Source organism: Dromaius novaehollandiae, chromosome 3 (genome assembly GCF_036370855.1).
Source record: "Dromaius novaehollandiae isolate bDroNov1 chromosome 3, bDroNov1.hap1, whole genome shotgun sequence".
Taxonomy (NCBI): domain Eukaryota; kingdom Metazoa; phylum Chordata; class Aves; order Casuariiformes; family Dromaiidae; genus Dromaius; species Dromaius novaehollandiae.
Window position 1 is genome coordinate 44,568,140 of NC_088100.1, and position 13,563 is coordinate 44,581,702.

At 38.1% G+C, this 13,563-nt stretch overlaps 1 protein-coding gene across 3 annotated transcripts in view; it reads right to left on the minus strand.

Annotated features, from left to right (window-relative positions):
• Positions 1–5,482: 5,482 nt before the first annotated feature.
• The window catches only part of MMS22L (MMS22 like, DNA repair protein), a 98,379-nt gene continuing 90,298 nt past the window's right edge, over positions 5,483–13,563 (minus strand). For all 3 annotated transcript variants that reach the window (XM_026122125.2, XM_026122124.2, XM_026122126.2), the window contains 4 exons: positions 12,146–12,312; positions 10,645–10,741; positions 9,538–9,705; positions 5,483–7,506 (listed from right to left, as the gene is read on the minus strand). In XM_026122125.2, coding sequence (XP_025977910.2) covers positions 7,425–7,506; positions 9,538–9,705; positions 10,645–10,741; positions 12,146–12,312 — 514 coding nt within the window. In that variant the 3' untranslated portion in view covers positions 5,483–7,424. The remainder of the gene's footprint in view (positions 7,507–9,537; positions 9,706–10,644; positions 10,742–12,145; positions 12,313–13,563) is intronic.

Genomic DNA, 13,563 nt, shown 5'->3' on the forward strand with positions numbered 1-13,563 from the left:
TTTCATGACACCCTCTTAGCCACTAAGTCTGCATGCCAGGCTTACCTACTGGGTCTTTTCATTTGCTTTAGTTGCAGGACCTTCAGGACAGATGGAGGTGCTTTCCTGAGCCTGAAAGTCAGCTGTGTAACCCTTACCAGGTGAGCAAGCCAGTTATCTCTTACTGGCTAAGAAAAGAGCACAGTGTTACTGCAGAAGCCTGCAGATGGTACACTGGTGCCTGCCGGCAGGGCTGTGCTCTGGGTGAGGAATCTCCCCTAGGAATGGTTGGTGGATGGGAGAGCCCGGATGGCTTTACCTCCTGGCTGCAGCTCTGTACAAGTCCTGCTGGCGATGGCTGGGCAGGGGGGCAAAGCTGCTGCATCAGCAGGCCCTAGCTCTGCCATTTCTCCAGTTAGAGGCTCTGGCTTCTGCCACTGCACTAGTTGTAGCTCCTACATGTGGGCTTCCCATCCACCTGTGCTGTTCAACATTTTTTACTGTTTTGGCAAACATAAACCTTTGAATCCAGCCTCTGTTACTGCCCAGCCACTAGTTTTGGTATTTAACTCTGAAATGCTGTTTAGCTGTAATTTTTCCACAGAGCCTTGATGATGCCCAGAACAAGAATATTTCCATGCTCGATCATTCAGTTACTAGAGTCTGATCAGCAGCGTGAAAACAGATGCCAACCCAATTGGCACTTTCCCAACTGGGAAAGCGTGCAAGGGGAGGGAACTGGCTGTCAGCTGGTAAGAACGCACCAGGGCTTCAGGAAAGGGGCATCTTTGTGACTGAATAATGCAGCAGCAGTTCCACTGGCTGCTCGGTGTGGAAGTCACTGCATTCCCGTAGATTTATTGGTTAAAGCTGCTCACATCTGCAATGAGGTTTTTGGGCCACAAGGTCTTGAGAGCTATAATGAATCGCTTTAGTACTTTTATGCCTGTCTTGTGATCTCCTTTTTAGGTCATTCCCATAAAGAATAATATTTCATCCTTTATATAGCATACTTCACCTCTGAGTCCTAAGAAGTTTTATCAGTTCTCCTTAGCTATAAATAATCACAATAGTAACCAGCTGCTTTGTGCGTTTTATCCAAAAAGACACAACTTCCAGAAGCTGGCACACTGTTCAGCAGCAGCACCAAGACAACACCAACAGCTTCTTCTGCCTCTGTTCTCTCCCCAAGCATTTCACAATCCAAGCGCTGACCAAAGAAATATTAATATGTTTTGTGCCAGTGTGCTGCAAATCTGTTTCTTAGCACTAGTTTTTGTAATGCTTGCATTTCTAGTTGTAACTTACAATTTTATTTTTAACTTAGCAGCTTTCAGGTGAAGTACCTGACTCCCAGGCTAATTCCAAGTTCTGCAACTCTTTTTCCTTTAAGTTTTGCCTTCTCTGGTTACCCTCCCCCAAACCTGTACAGACATTTAGTACATCGGTTGCAGAATCATGGAGAAATAGATAATTGAATATTCACACATGCAGAAACAACACAGGCAGAATGTGGAACAATGTGGAAACAAGCGCGAAAAGAGGCGGCATCTGGTTATTGAAAATTAGAATGTGGAATAAATTAAGAGGGCAAGGTTAAAACACTTCATCTGCAGTCAGAGTTTGTAGGAGAGGAAGACTTTGCAGAAAGTTTTGCAAATAGATTGCATAAAGGGCTTACACAGTTTTATTTTGCCAAACTAAATCATTTTTTTCAACAACACATTTTAAAGGGAAAAAGGTGTCTCTATAAAGAATATTTTTTGCAGTAGAGATGATTAATATATGGTTGTTCCATAGTAATGCCAGAATTAAAATATTTAAAATGTTACTCTAGTTTAGGTTATGTTACAATACAATACGTTAAAATACTGAAAAACAAAGTACTTCTAGAAATACTCTCAATCCATATAGATGGAAGCTGTGCTAGTTTTTTCCTCAGTGCAATACAGGTTATGTTGGTCCTTTCTAAAATTAATAAGTAAATTCAGCAAACTTGAATTTTTAATGCCTACTTGAGTGACATCCTACAAGCACGGCAGTATATCTAAGATAGTGTTTGATTGATTTAAACATGCAGTGAAATAGGTTGTGACATGGAATTATTATGCTGGCATTTCCCAAGGGCTGCAAAGACACCACGCCTTTGAATACAGGATCTAGGGGGTTTAGTTATTTTTCTTTTGTATATAACTGTGTATTTTGTACACTAAGCCTATAAAGATTTACTATTAAAGCAGCTCAAATAGACAAAAGCCATTTCTTAGTCATTCATTATAAAACAAGCTTAATTATGCTAGGACATATTGACACTGCATCAGATTTTTAATCTTCAACATAATTTTATAACCATTGCTAACAGATGGGCTGATTACACTGAATTTGAGTTTTAAGTAATAGTTAAAAATTATAAAAACTGATTAAACTGAAAATGCCCATACATGCATAATTTTAGAAGCTACTGAAAGAAGGAAAAACAGCATGCAATAAAACCTCTTTTCTGTATCCTGAGGGAAATAGGTCACTTTTAGATGGACAGTCTTACAAGTTCCTTAAATGACTATGTAATTAGTGTGCTATTGGCGGCTCTTGCTCTGTGCAGTTACAACAGATACGCAGAACCTTATTCTTTGCATAGGTCTGCTTCTCTCCTCCAGCATAAAAGGAGTAAATATTTCTATTTCAGAAGGGCTTTCATTGAAACAAATGCCTTCCCCCCGCTATTTTTTTGTCACTGAAAATGGAAGTAAGGAATAATTTAATTTTTTTGTCCTGCTCTTTAATAATGATAAAAAAATGGGAAATTTGTATAAACAGAGTGACAGCTTTGCAGGACTAATGGAAGTTGCATGCGAATGTGTCCCCCCACCCCCCCATTTTCCCGTGTGGCATTTTAGGTATACTAAAGGAAAAATAAATCAGACATCCCTCTCCCTACCATTGTTCCTGATGCACTGGACATCTGTTCCATATCACAGTGATGATAATAAGTCAGATGATAGATATATAGGTGATCAGTATCCTGAATTCTGGAATAAGAGAAATATAAAAGTCAAATACTTTTTATTCACCTATCAATTCTACATACTCCAAAGAGAAAAGAGCACAGTAATCCTTTACCCACTCATGTCCTGGAACAGTCCTCTAGCCAAAGATATCAAAGTAGAAAATGCTTACAGGGCTCGCTCTTGCTTTACCTGAAACCACTCTCCTGCCAACATTATTAGTGTTTCCAAACAAAAGGAGATATTAGGCATGGACCCTGCAAGAGGCCTGGGGGAAGAAAAAGCTCACAACGATTTAATGTTTTTTTTTAAAAAAAACTGCATTGAAAGATGGCAATCCTGTGGTAACAGCATTTGAGTATGTTAAAAATGTCTTAATACCACCAAATTTTTTTATATCTATGAAGGGAACCAGACTAAACCTAGGTACACATGAATTTCATTAGTACCTCTAGCCTCTTATTTTCCACTTATTTTCAGAATTTTTCCTCCTCAGTTATGGAAACAAGTTGCAACTGCAGTAAAATGTCCATGTTTGCGAGCAATTCTGTTTTTAAACAAGGCACTGGAGCAGAGACCCTTTCCATCGAAGTAGTATAGTGCTGCCCCAGTGCTTCAAAAAAATCTGGGTCACAGGAAGATCCTATAAAAGGCCAAAGGAGGCTGTTACTTTATGGTAATGTCTCAGGCTGCAAATTATGGCATGGCAAAACACAACTGTCTGGAGTGGTCATGTGTTAGTACTCCACAGTGCAGGCCACACTCACCTGCATGTCCTGCCACATCAAGTCTGACCTGACAATAACTCAGACCACTACAGTCGCCAGCATATTGTATTGCACCACTGTAATGCCTTTCATCCCTCTGTCAATACTGAATGTTCTTGTGAGACAACAAGTTCAGAGTTCAGCCTTGCCCTCTACCTCTTCCTTCATCTGCTGGAAATCATCTCAAATTTCAAGTATGATGATCCTTTCCCAGTAATCATTCTTGTCGGAAACTAATGGAAGCCTTCCTTACTAGCTTTCCTGTTATACATACTGAGAGATGGTGAAAACCAGGTATGCGAGCTGTATGTACCTGTGGAGAGCAGATCATTCTGCGAATGGCAGCAGAGAAAGACATCTACCCAGTGCTGGTGGAAGCTTCCAGTAACTCACTGCCCAATACTCCTGAAAAACAGACTCCGAAAGCAGGCAGGGCAAGGCAGTGAAGCATCTATACCCGATGGACTGCAGAGGATTCCTGTTCTGATACTTCCTGGATATCCCTCTCTACAGCCTTGAAAACAGATGTCTGAAATTGCCTGTGCCAACACCCACAATGCAAAGAGGCTATGATCTCTCAGTGAGTCTCTGCAGTAGGTACATGATTTGCTAGTAACCGCAGAAATGCCTACTGATGCCAGTTCAAATTGTAATGCTTACAAACCAACCATACACAATGGCAGCAAAACTACTCAGAAACAAGAGGTCTGAGTCAAACAGGAAATCACAGAGGTCCTCAAAGTTCTTCTTGGCTGCTGTTCAGGTTCACTGCACACTTAACTGTTGGCTAAACTCTAAGGTGACATTTTCAGCTGACACCGAGACAGCCATCCCAGCTCCATGCCACCAGAATCTTGAACACTGGCAGAACCTTCAAATGAGTTGCTTCTCCTTTCATACTTTTCCTATTTGGCCCACAAGCTCCAAGCCACCTCTCCCATAACACACCTACCAACTTCAGCCTTGCACAAATAACCATGGGGATGAGTCTTGGGGAGCGCGAAGAGAGGAACGAAAGCTTGGCAGGGCCAAGTGCCTTCCCTGTGGCCAAGGTCAAGGATGCACACCAGTAGGTGGACATCTTATTTTCTGGGCCCCTCTCTACCTGATTGGGAGCAAGGCCTTGCCCTACTGCTTATTACACAAAGCAGAGAGAGCATGTTCTTTCATGAGAAAGAAAAAGTAGGCTTAAATTCTCTAAGGAAAAGAAAAGAGGCAGACATCGGACATGTATGCAGATTAACTGCTCCTACCAGTGGTAGTAACCAGTGTAAAAGCCTCTTTCCAGTATTCCCTACTGTCTAGCTTAAGCAGCCTCTTATGTAGGGCTCTAGGGATGCCATGCATAGGTGCACTGTAAAGGGAATTTAGACATTTTTTGTGTTTTTAAATCAAACTGTTCATATGCAAAATAATGTAAAAAGGTTTAATCAAAAAAATAATCAGTGTCCTAGGTAGACTTTATGCAGATAGCATCTAATAGGACATAATACATAATTTTTTTAGTTCATGAAGATTTCAATCCTTACTTTTCCTATATTGTACTTAAATTCACCAGTTTCTTTTTTTCCTCCTAAGTTTGGAGGGGTGTTTTGGTATATACTCAGTAAGTCACTCTAGACTAATGCTCTGCAAGCCTTCATCTCATTAATATTATCAAAACTGTCAGTCACATCTGCACATGTCCATACCAAATAATTAGACCAAACCAGATTGCCCATTTGGCAGTGGTTGATGAATACAATGCAAAATGCTTTATTTCTGTTCATATTAACTTTTTGACAGAGAAGAATGATAATTTCCAAACTGTTTAAATTAGTTTCTCATGCACCAAGAGCTGTTTCACATTTGGATAAAGCTCTGTTGCTTTTTCAGAAACTTCCAACCACTACAGACAGTATTAAATATGTCTTTAAAAATCTACTAAACACATTAAACAATTTGATACAGTATCTGCTCTATCCTTTAAAAGTCAAAGGTTTTACTTTCAGGAAGTAATACTACAGTCAGACATCTGTTCTATTACCTGCTGTGTAGTGAGGCTTAAATTTCAAAGACATCTCTATTAATCTCACTTGGAGAGGTTTTATTTATTTATTTATTTATATATACATACACTATATATATATATATATATATTTTTTTTTTTTTTTTAGGAAAAAAAAAAAACTTTTCAGAAGCACAATCCTCCTGAGATGAATAAAACTCCTCCCAGGTACAGAAGCTTACAAGAAGCTACAATGCAAGTTCAATAAGTCACGTTCATAATGGAAAGAACCTCCATGTTCTGCGCTATTAAGTAGCCTAAAGAGGCTTTTAGTTACTGCACTATCTGAAGTAACGATAGATGATTTAGGGAAAAAGATTATCTATTTCGACTTGGTAAGATTACTGTAACGAAAGAGAAGCTGCTCTGAACAATATTTTAGGGATTTTTTCCTGGAGTTGTTAGACACAAAAATAATCTTTCCTTCCCATTAATGTTGTAAAGTTAAAATCTGAATAACTTTAAAAGTAGGCATCCTGTTCACCAGTGCTGCCATTTGGAGCAAACTCGCAACTCCCAGAGTCCAGTAAGTAGCTGCAGAAATATAGGTTATTGAGGGAAGTAAAAAATTTGAATTCCACAGGCACTAATGAAAGTTCCCTGGGAACTTTAAAAAAAAACATAGAAAAAGTTACAGAGCCAGACCTGCCTTGGAAAACAGGTCAGACCCAAAAGATAATCCATAATACAGCAAAATATATGAAAAATCCAGCTTTCCAGGCAAATAGAAATAACTACTAGCCTACAATGAAATAAAATTAATTTCCAAAATGAGTATTTTTTTTAAAAAGTCCATCTGCCCTCTCACCTTTTTTCTCTCACCATTGACATATAGTCCAAGTCAAATGGATATTTAATAGTATCACGAATATTTTAAAATGTCATGGTATCACTGTAAATTCTGGATTAATTTTTACGAATGTAGTGTTAAAAAAGAAAAGAAATCTGAACCTACCTTTTCTTATATTACCCACAAGGACAACAGAAGAGATTTTACATTGGAATCTGGTTTCGATACAGGAGGAAGGATAGGACACCTATATGAATTCTGTATTCTATGCAACATATACACAAGCCCTCTCTTAACATAAGATAGCTCTAGCATACTGTTCCAACTCCTGGCAAATGCATGAATGCACCATATTCATCGAGTTCACTACTAGAGATCACAGTCTTTCTCGCTGTACTAAAATTATAAATTAGAAGTTAAGGAGTTGTAATTTTCTTAAGAACGTACTGAATGGGGGGGGGTTTCAAAAGTACACTGTTAAGAGGGCCATGTGAATTGAAAATGTGAAATGAAATGACACTTTGGTCCTTTGAAATCCCATTTTGTACACTGCAGTACAGGCTCTTCTGCTCATATAAACATTTTAACATATAATAAATTTGCCACATCTTTCCATCATCGTTCAACAATATATTGAGAATTAATCTTCATATGCATGAGAATATTCAAATACTACAGAAATTATTAAAATTAATATATAACTTAAAAAAACCAAAATTGATAAATGTATTGCAATTGTAAAGATAAAGAACTTGGATAGTGTGCCATGCAGTGCTGCTTCAGGTATCAACAGTGTGAGAAGATTCAAGAGGAAAGGATTAATTGCCAGCATGCTGCTAATTTGTCCCATTTTCCAGTTTTTGTATCTCATTTTGTCCAGCCTCTGCGAGGTGAGATAAGAGTCTTTTATAGGCTTCTCTGTTGAAAAACAAAAAGAATGTAACATGTTACTTAATCTCACACAACGTAAGAGTAAGAGCACACGATTCCCAGATTGTTCACATATTGGGATATTAAACCAGAATGTGTGAAAGAGAAAATTTTTATTTTAAAACATGGAGTTACCAAGGCTCAGAGATCTGCATTCAGATTTCATCACAGTTGCTGTTTGATTTCTGTATAGGAAATCTCCCAGTGACTCTTTCTGCAGTACGATGATGTGAACCACTGGCACTAGAATGCAGGCTGGCACTGACGCAGATATAGACCATTGCCCTCAGCAGAGGGCTCTGATAAGTTTTAAAACAACCTGGAATTCAGAAGGGGGCTGTCACTCAAGTGGATGTTCCAGCACAGTGTGTATGTGTTGGTGAGATTTTTCACCAGAAGTTCATTGTAATGCTCTCCAACCTAGACTACATCATTACTGCTAAAGTACTGCCTCTGACATTGAAGTAAATTCTGATTATATATCTTTTTCAGGAAATATTAACTTGAGCAAACAAAATTGAATATATGTATTTCCTGCAGTTTTCATACTAGTTCCTGGCAACAGTAACACTGGGCATTGCTGCTATAAGCATCTAATTAAACTTCTCACCTTGGTTTCTCTTATATACATAGGTTTTGACTTTCATGTCTACAGTAATTCCACAAAATATGTTAATATAATGTTATATTGGCCAGGACTGAAAAGAGAAAATCAGTTATTAGTGTGCTTACACTGAAATGTTCACAGAGCACCTTAGACTGCTTGATAAGGGAGCACATTCTAAATTTATGAAAGTTGACTATGAAATACATTACTAAAAGGACAAAAGCAGGTAGTATGAAAATCCTGCATATAATAGTACTGCACCTCATGTGAATCGTACTTCACCTAGTAGGAAATCCTATAAATAAAGGTATTTTTTGGTAGAGGGTAATAAAAAGTGAATAATTTTTGAAATAATTACAAAATCACAGATTTCATTTGTAATTATCAATAAACGAGTTATTTTTGTCCCATTTAATGGAAAATTAATATTCTTTGAATACCCTTTACAGCCCTATGAGTTACGGTCTTGCACAACTCTGTCTTTTTCTAACCCAGGCCCTGCTGATCTTTATGGCAGAACTTCTCAAGCCTGTGGTGTGACCAGGATCCCATCCTTCAAGGAGCCCCAGTATGTGCATTTATGTAGTCACTTAGACCAGCCCCTGGCCTAGAGCCGCAAGAGGGTCAAACATCAGCGTTCCAGTTAGCAGAACTAACAGGAGGAGCCCTTTTGGCTTAGGGGCCCCACTGGCCACAGCTTCCTGGATTTTCTTAACAACATTTATATAGGTGCAGAAAGTTCACTACTGCATCTGCACCCAGAGATGCCACCATCTGTGCTGAGCTGCTCACCTCAAGTGCCATTTCTTCCCAAGGCTAGATGGAATTTACAAATCAAATATTTTTGTCCCAAGTTCTCTGAAGGGCAAACAGAGGAAGTGTGATTTTGCTATGCCTAGCAGAGGGAGGAGGCCACTGTTTCTGAACATCCAGAACTCTTGTAAGTTTATATTATAAGAGAACTCTTGTAAATAAAAAATTAAGCCATGCATATTTCTTTTCCAAGCATCTCAGATTATATCTGATTATACTGCAGTTTTACATATAATCTGTATCCTCTAAAGCAGGGACTTACAGACAAATAGACAAATTCTTTGGGGCAGGAATTCTTTTTTATTCTGTATTTTAGAACACATAGTGTAGTGAACAGAGACAATATGGCATTGCATAAATTCTGAGGGGTCTGTAGACTTAGTGTCAAAATGTCTGTGAAAATATTGAGCAAATATGGATGGCTTAAAAGCATGAAAGGCATAAGAGAAGGTAGATTTCTGGTGGAACACGCTTAATCACTCATTTTTCAGTATCTGTACTGCTCTCTAACGCTGCTTTCTTTCAAGAGAATAAACCTCTACTGTTCATTGTCAAAAAGCAATATATTAAAAAAAAAGAAAAAAAAAAAAAAAGCAAACCTCTGCGCAGTATTCCTTCCAAGACCTTGTTTGTGCTCTGAATCCTTCAGGGACTGTGTGATTGTGGGAATGAGGCAGGTAACTAATGTCTGATCCAAGACTGCCACTGTTTCTAGTATGCTGAAAACCCGATGATCATACACTGCTGTATAGTCCTGGATAAACTGCCTGAGGGGGACACAGAGGCGTTTAATGCAAGGTCAAAACTAAATACAGAGAACATGCCAAAAAACAACTTAAGAGTCTAATCAAACAAGCAATCCAGATCATGGAAATTTTCATATTTTTACATTGAAATACTCTATTTGGAATAGCTTACTTTCTCTAAATTTTTGCAGGTAATGCTGCAAAAAACCACATGTTTATTCCCAAGTTCACAGATTGTACTTGAATATGAAGTAAGACCATGCTAACCAAGGGATAACCTGTCCCATGAAATTAATGTATTCTGTACAAAGGCAACTGGCAGGCCCACAAAATCCATGCTGATTTCAGCAAGTCTCTCGAGCTCTCAGCTAGACGTGAGCCAATACGGGACCAGTGTTGTCTGCAAACTGTCTTTGGGTCCTTAGCTCACGCACCTCTTCCACTGTATCCAAGTGAGAAATGGAATTCATGAAAAACATCATTTTGCAGAGGTGTGGAATAAGTATAATTTACATTATAAAAATCTGTTTAGCTATTTCTCACAAAAATCAAACCAAATCAAAACATAAATAAAAGGAAAGCTTTTTATATGAGCATTTGATATCCATTATTATGCACTTCTAATTAGGCACACACCTTTATTCTTCACAGTATGTAACACTGAACATCACCATTCATGAGGATTTTTTCCCATTACAGTGGCAATATACCTCTCTATTACTGGCCCTTCAAAACAGTACCTAATCCATGAGAAAACAGGTATGTTTCCTGCTTGCATCTTTCGCTCTGGCTTTTCTGGCCAAGCCATGTTTAAAACCAGTGCCATAAGTAAAATAATTTAAGTACTATAAACAAGTGACAATGCAGTATGTTAACGATAATTAGTTATTTAAAAAAAACATGTTTGCTGTCAATTGGCTTGCAATAGTTTCACTGCCAATTGGCATATTTTCTGATTACCTAAATACAGAAGTCAGCTGGGTGGCATGTTCTCCTCCTGACCCTGCTTGGCAGTCTTCTACTATGTACTGTAGAACGTCTGTAGCTATTTTTTTAACTGTAAGAGAAAAATCACAAGATTCACACAGAGCTCTTGAACTGACCATCTGGAGAATGTCTTTGATGAAGATTACAATTTTTTAAAGGAGGAAAAATGGTTTAATCTTACTTTGATGCAAGTAAAATAACTGCGAAAGCAGTTAGTAAGATTGGCTATAAAGAACGGAATGAATCACAGATTTATGCATTGGTCTTATTTCACCACCATTATCCTTTAAACACACAGATTTTAAGTACAGTACTCTCTCTCTTTAAGTCAAAGCAAAGAGACACACACTCAGTGGAAATAGAGATTTTATTTAAATTTAGGTTTTGTTTGTATTCTTTAAATCATTCCTATTTGAATTAAAGAAAATCAGTCTGGGCATTATATCCTGCCCAAAGCTATACAAATCTACTCCTTACTTTCAGTGGGAGGGTATTCTTCTGAATTCCTCTTTACCTTCTTTCTGTAACACTATTTTCTTCCACTTTATTTATTCCAAAAAATACTGCAGTTGCAAGATAGCGCTCTCCTTTGTAAATTTGGAAATGGGCTGCAATGACTCTTCTACCAGGGTGTCATGGAGTCCTGTCTAGGCAGGAAGTGAGCTGGTGGCTACAGCAGCCCAAGACATGCAGCTTATTCTATTCTATAACACACTGCAAAGTAAATACTTTCAGCTTTAGACAGATATGGCTATGATGGCAGAAAGGGGAAGAAGGGGTGTGTGCTAATTCAGCTAATCTCCTGAGCATATCTTGTCCTTGAAAATTCTACAGACCAGAATTAAAAATTACTTTAATACCTAAAATTCCCAGGAGAAGTCAGAGGTGAATCCCCACTTTGCCTAATGCTGCCACTGGCAGCAAGGAGTAGAATTGTGTGTACATGCGCACACACACTAATTCATTGTATGAAGGTGGGGTGAACACAGTGCTTCACTTTTTAAGAAGCTAAAAATAAAAATAAAGAATAAAGGAAGGCTCAAAAATGCCTTCAGAAAGAAGCACGCTACTTTTAATCCATTTATAATGCCTCTATGGGGAGAACATATGCTGGACTTGTTTGGCCTCAAAGCTTTAGGTGGAAGAGAACTTCCACAGCTACCAAGTGTAGGAGAAATGAGGCGGGGAGGGTGGGGAGAAAGGATCTTTGGATTCCTGACAAGGTTGATCTTTAGTTGATGAGAGTGTGGCACTTGAGTCCAAGAGGAACACAAAGCAGAACAACTCCACTTCTTGCAGACAAAAGCCCCAAACTACTCACTGAACAGACATAGCTTCTCCAGTTCATCTGGCCAATGTATCTCCTTCACCTCATCTACACCACGTAAAAACTAAGTATTTGGATGAAGGATGCTTGGTACTGCATGATGCCATACATGTGCACTGTTGCGTTTAAAGCAAACAAGCAGCTCACCTTGTAGTTCGTTAACCAATACCATGCATTTCAACACAGCTGGGAGAACCAAGCCGATGTCACATATTTCAGTGCTCTGAGTTTTCTGAAGCACTTCAAGAATGAAAGCAAGAACTGAGGCCAAGCGAGGAGGCGGAGCATTACCTTTGAACTGCAGGTAGTGTTCACTGGGAAGACAAAGCAAACCAAAACATAGTCCATAATTTATTTTTCCATTCAATACAAGCACCATATACTTTAAAATAACACTGTGGTATTTCAGCAGGAGGGCTATTAAATAGATTTCTATCTTTATCTTGGCTCAACTAATAGCTTCTATTTGTCTTAGTCTTAGAAATGACTCCCAATTTATCAGAGGACAGTGATGCCTTCTAACTCTTCTATTGAGAGGGAAGTGAGAAACAGCAGCTATCATAGTTAAAAAGCCAAATGTGACTATAAAAGTTAAAATACAAAGAAAGCTGAATAAAATAACTGAATAAAAGGAGATCCTGAAAACAACATTCAAAATACAACTTTTATTCAGTTTATTTACGTGCTTTTGTCAACTAACATTCCAACTGCGTTAACAGCTCTGCTGGTTTTTTTTTTTTGATTTCAAGGAATATGCTGTTGCTCTTATTTTTGTCAACATTATATTGTAATGGGACAGACAATCTCTACTTTTGCTCTGTCAGAACTAACACTATAAAATTTGTCACAAAGATAAAGGGTAACCTGTCATCCTGTGACAGGAACAAATTTTGACAACACACACATTTTGAGTGTTCCAGTTTTAATGTCTTTATTTGTTATTTTTCATAAAAGGATGCAAGAATCTAAACTGCTGTTGATTTGAAATTACAAGTGACTTTACTGAAATCTGAAGACAATGACTTCTAAATTAAGCATTTGGGAGAGAAGAGCACAGGTAAAAAGAACACAGTATTTATTCATCAGTTAACGAGAGAACTCCCGGAGCCGTCAAAATAACTTTTCAGATGTTTAAAATTAGCTACCCAAACAAGGCATACATCAGTTAAGAACTACTGTCCTTGTTCAAGTCCTAAAATAAGGAAGCATGCTTACACAACTTCATTAACACTTTCAAATGAAACCTGATTTTTAGAGATCTGAATATTTGCGCAGCTTTAGAGCACTAGCATAACACAGCAAATAACAGTTGTAACACTTTCCTCCTATATTCTTCACATATTGTAGTCTTACTAACTTTAATATTAGCATCTCTGAAATCTTCTGTTCCGTGAATTTACTATGACAATCTTTCTGGCTCTCTTCCACCAAAATGATTATCTGATCTGGATAGTGCACCCCGATCATGTGGTTCAATTTCCCCTGTACAGCAACAAGAATTCACTAGCTTTCTAATGGCAAAAGGACTAGTGAGTTCTGTATGCATTAGTATAGAGACCTAGTGA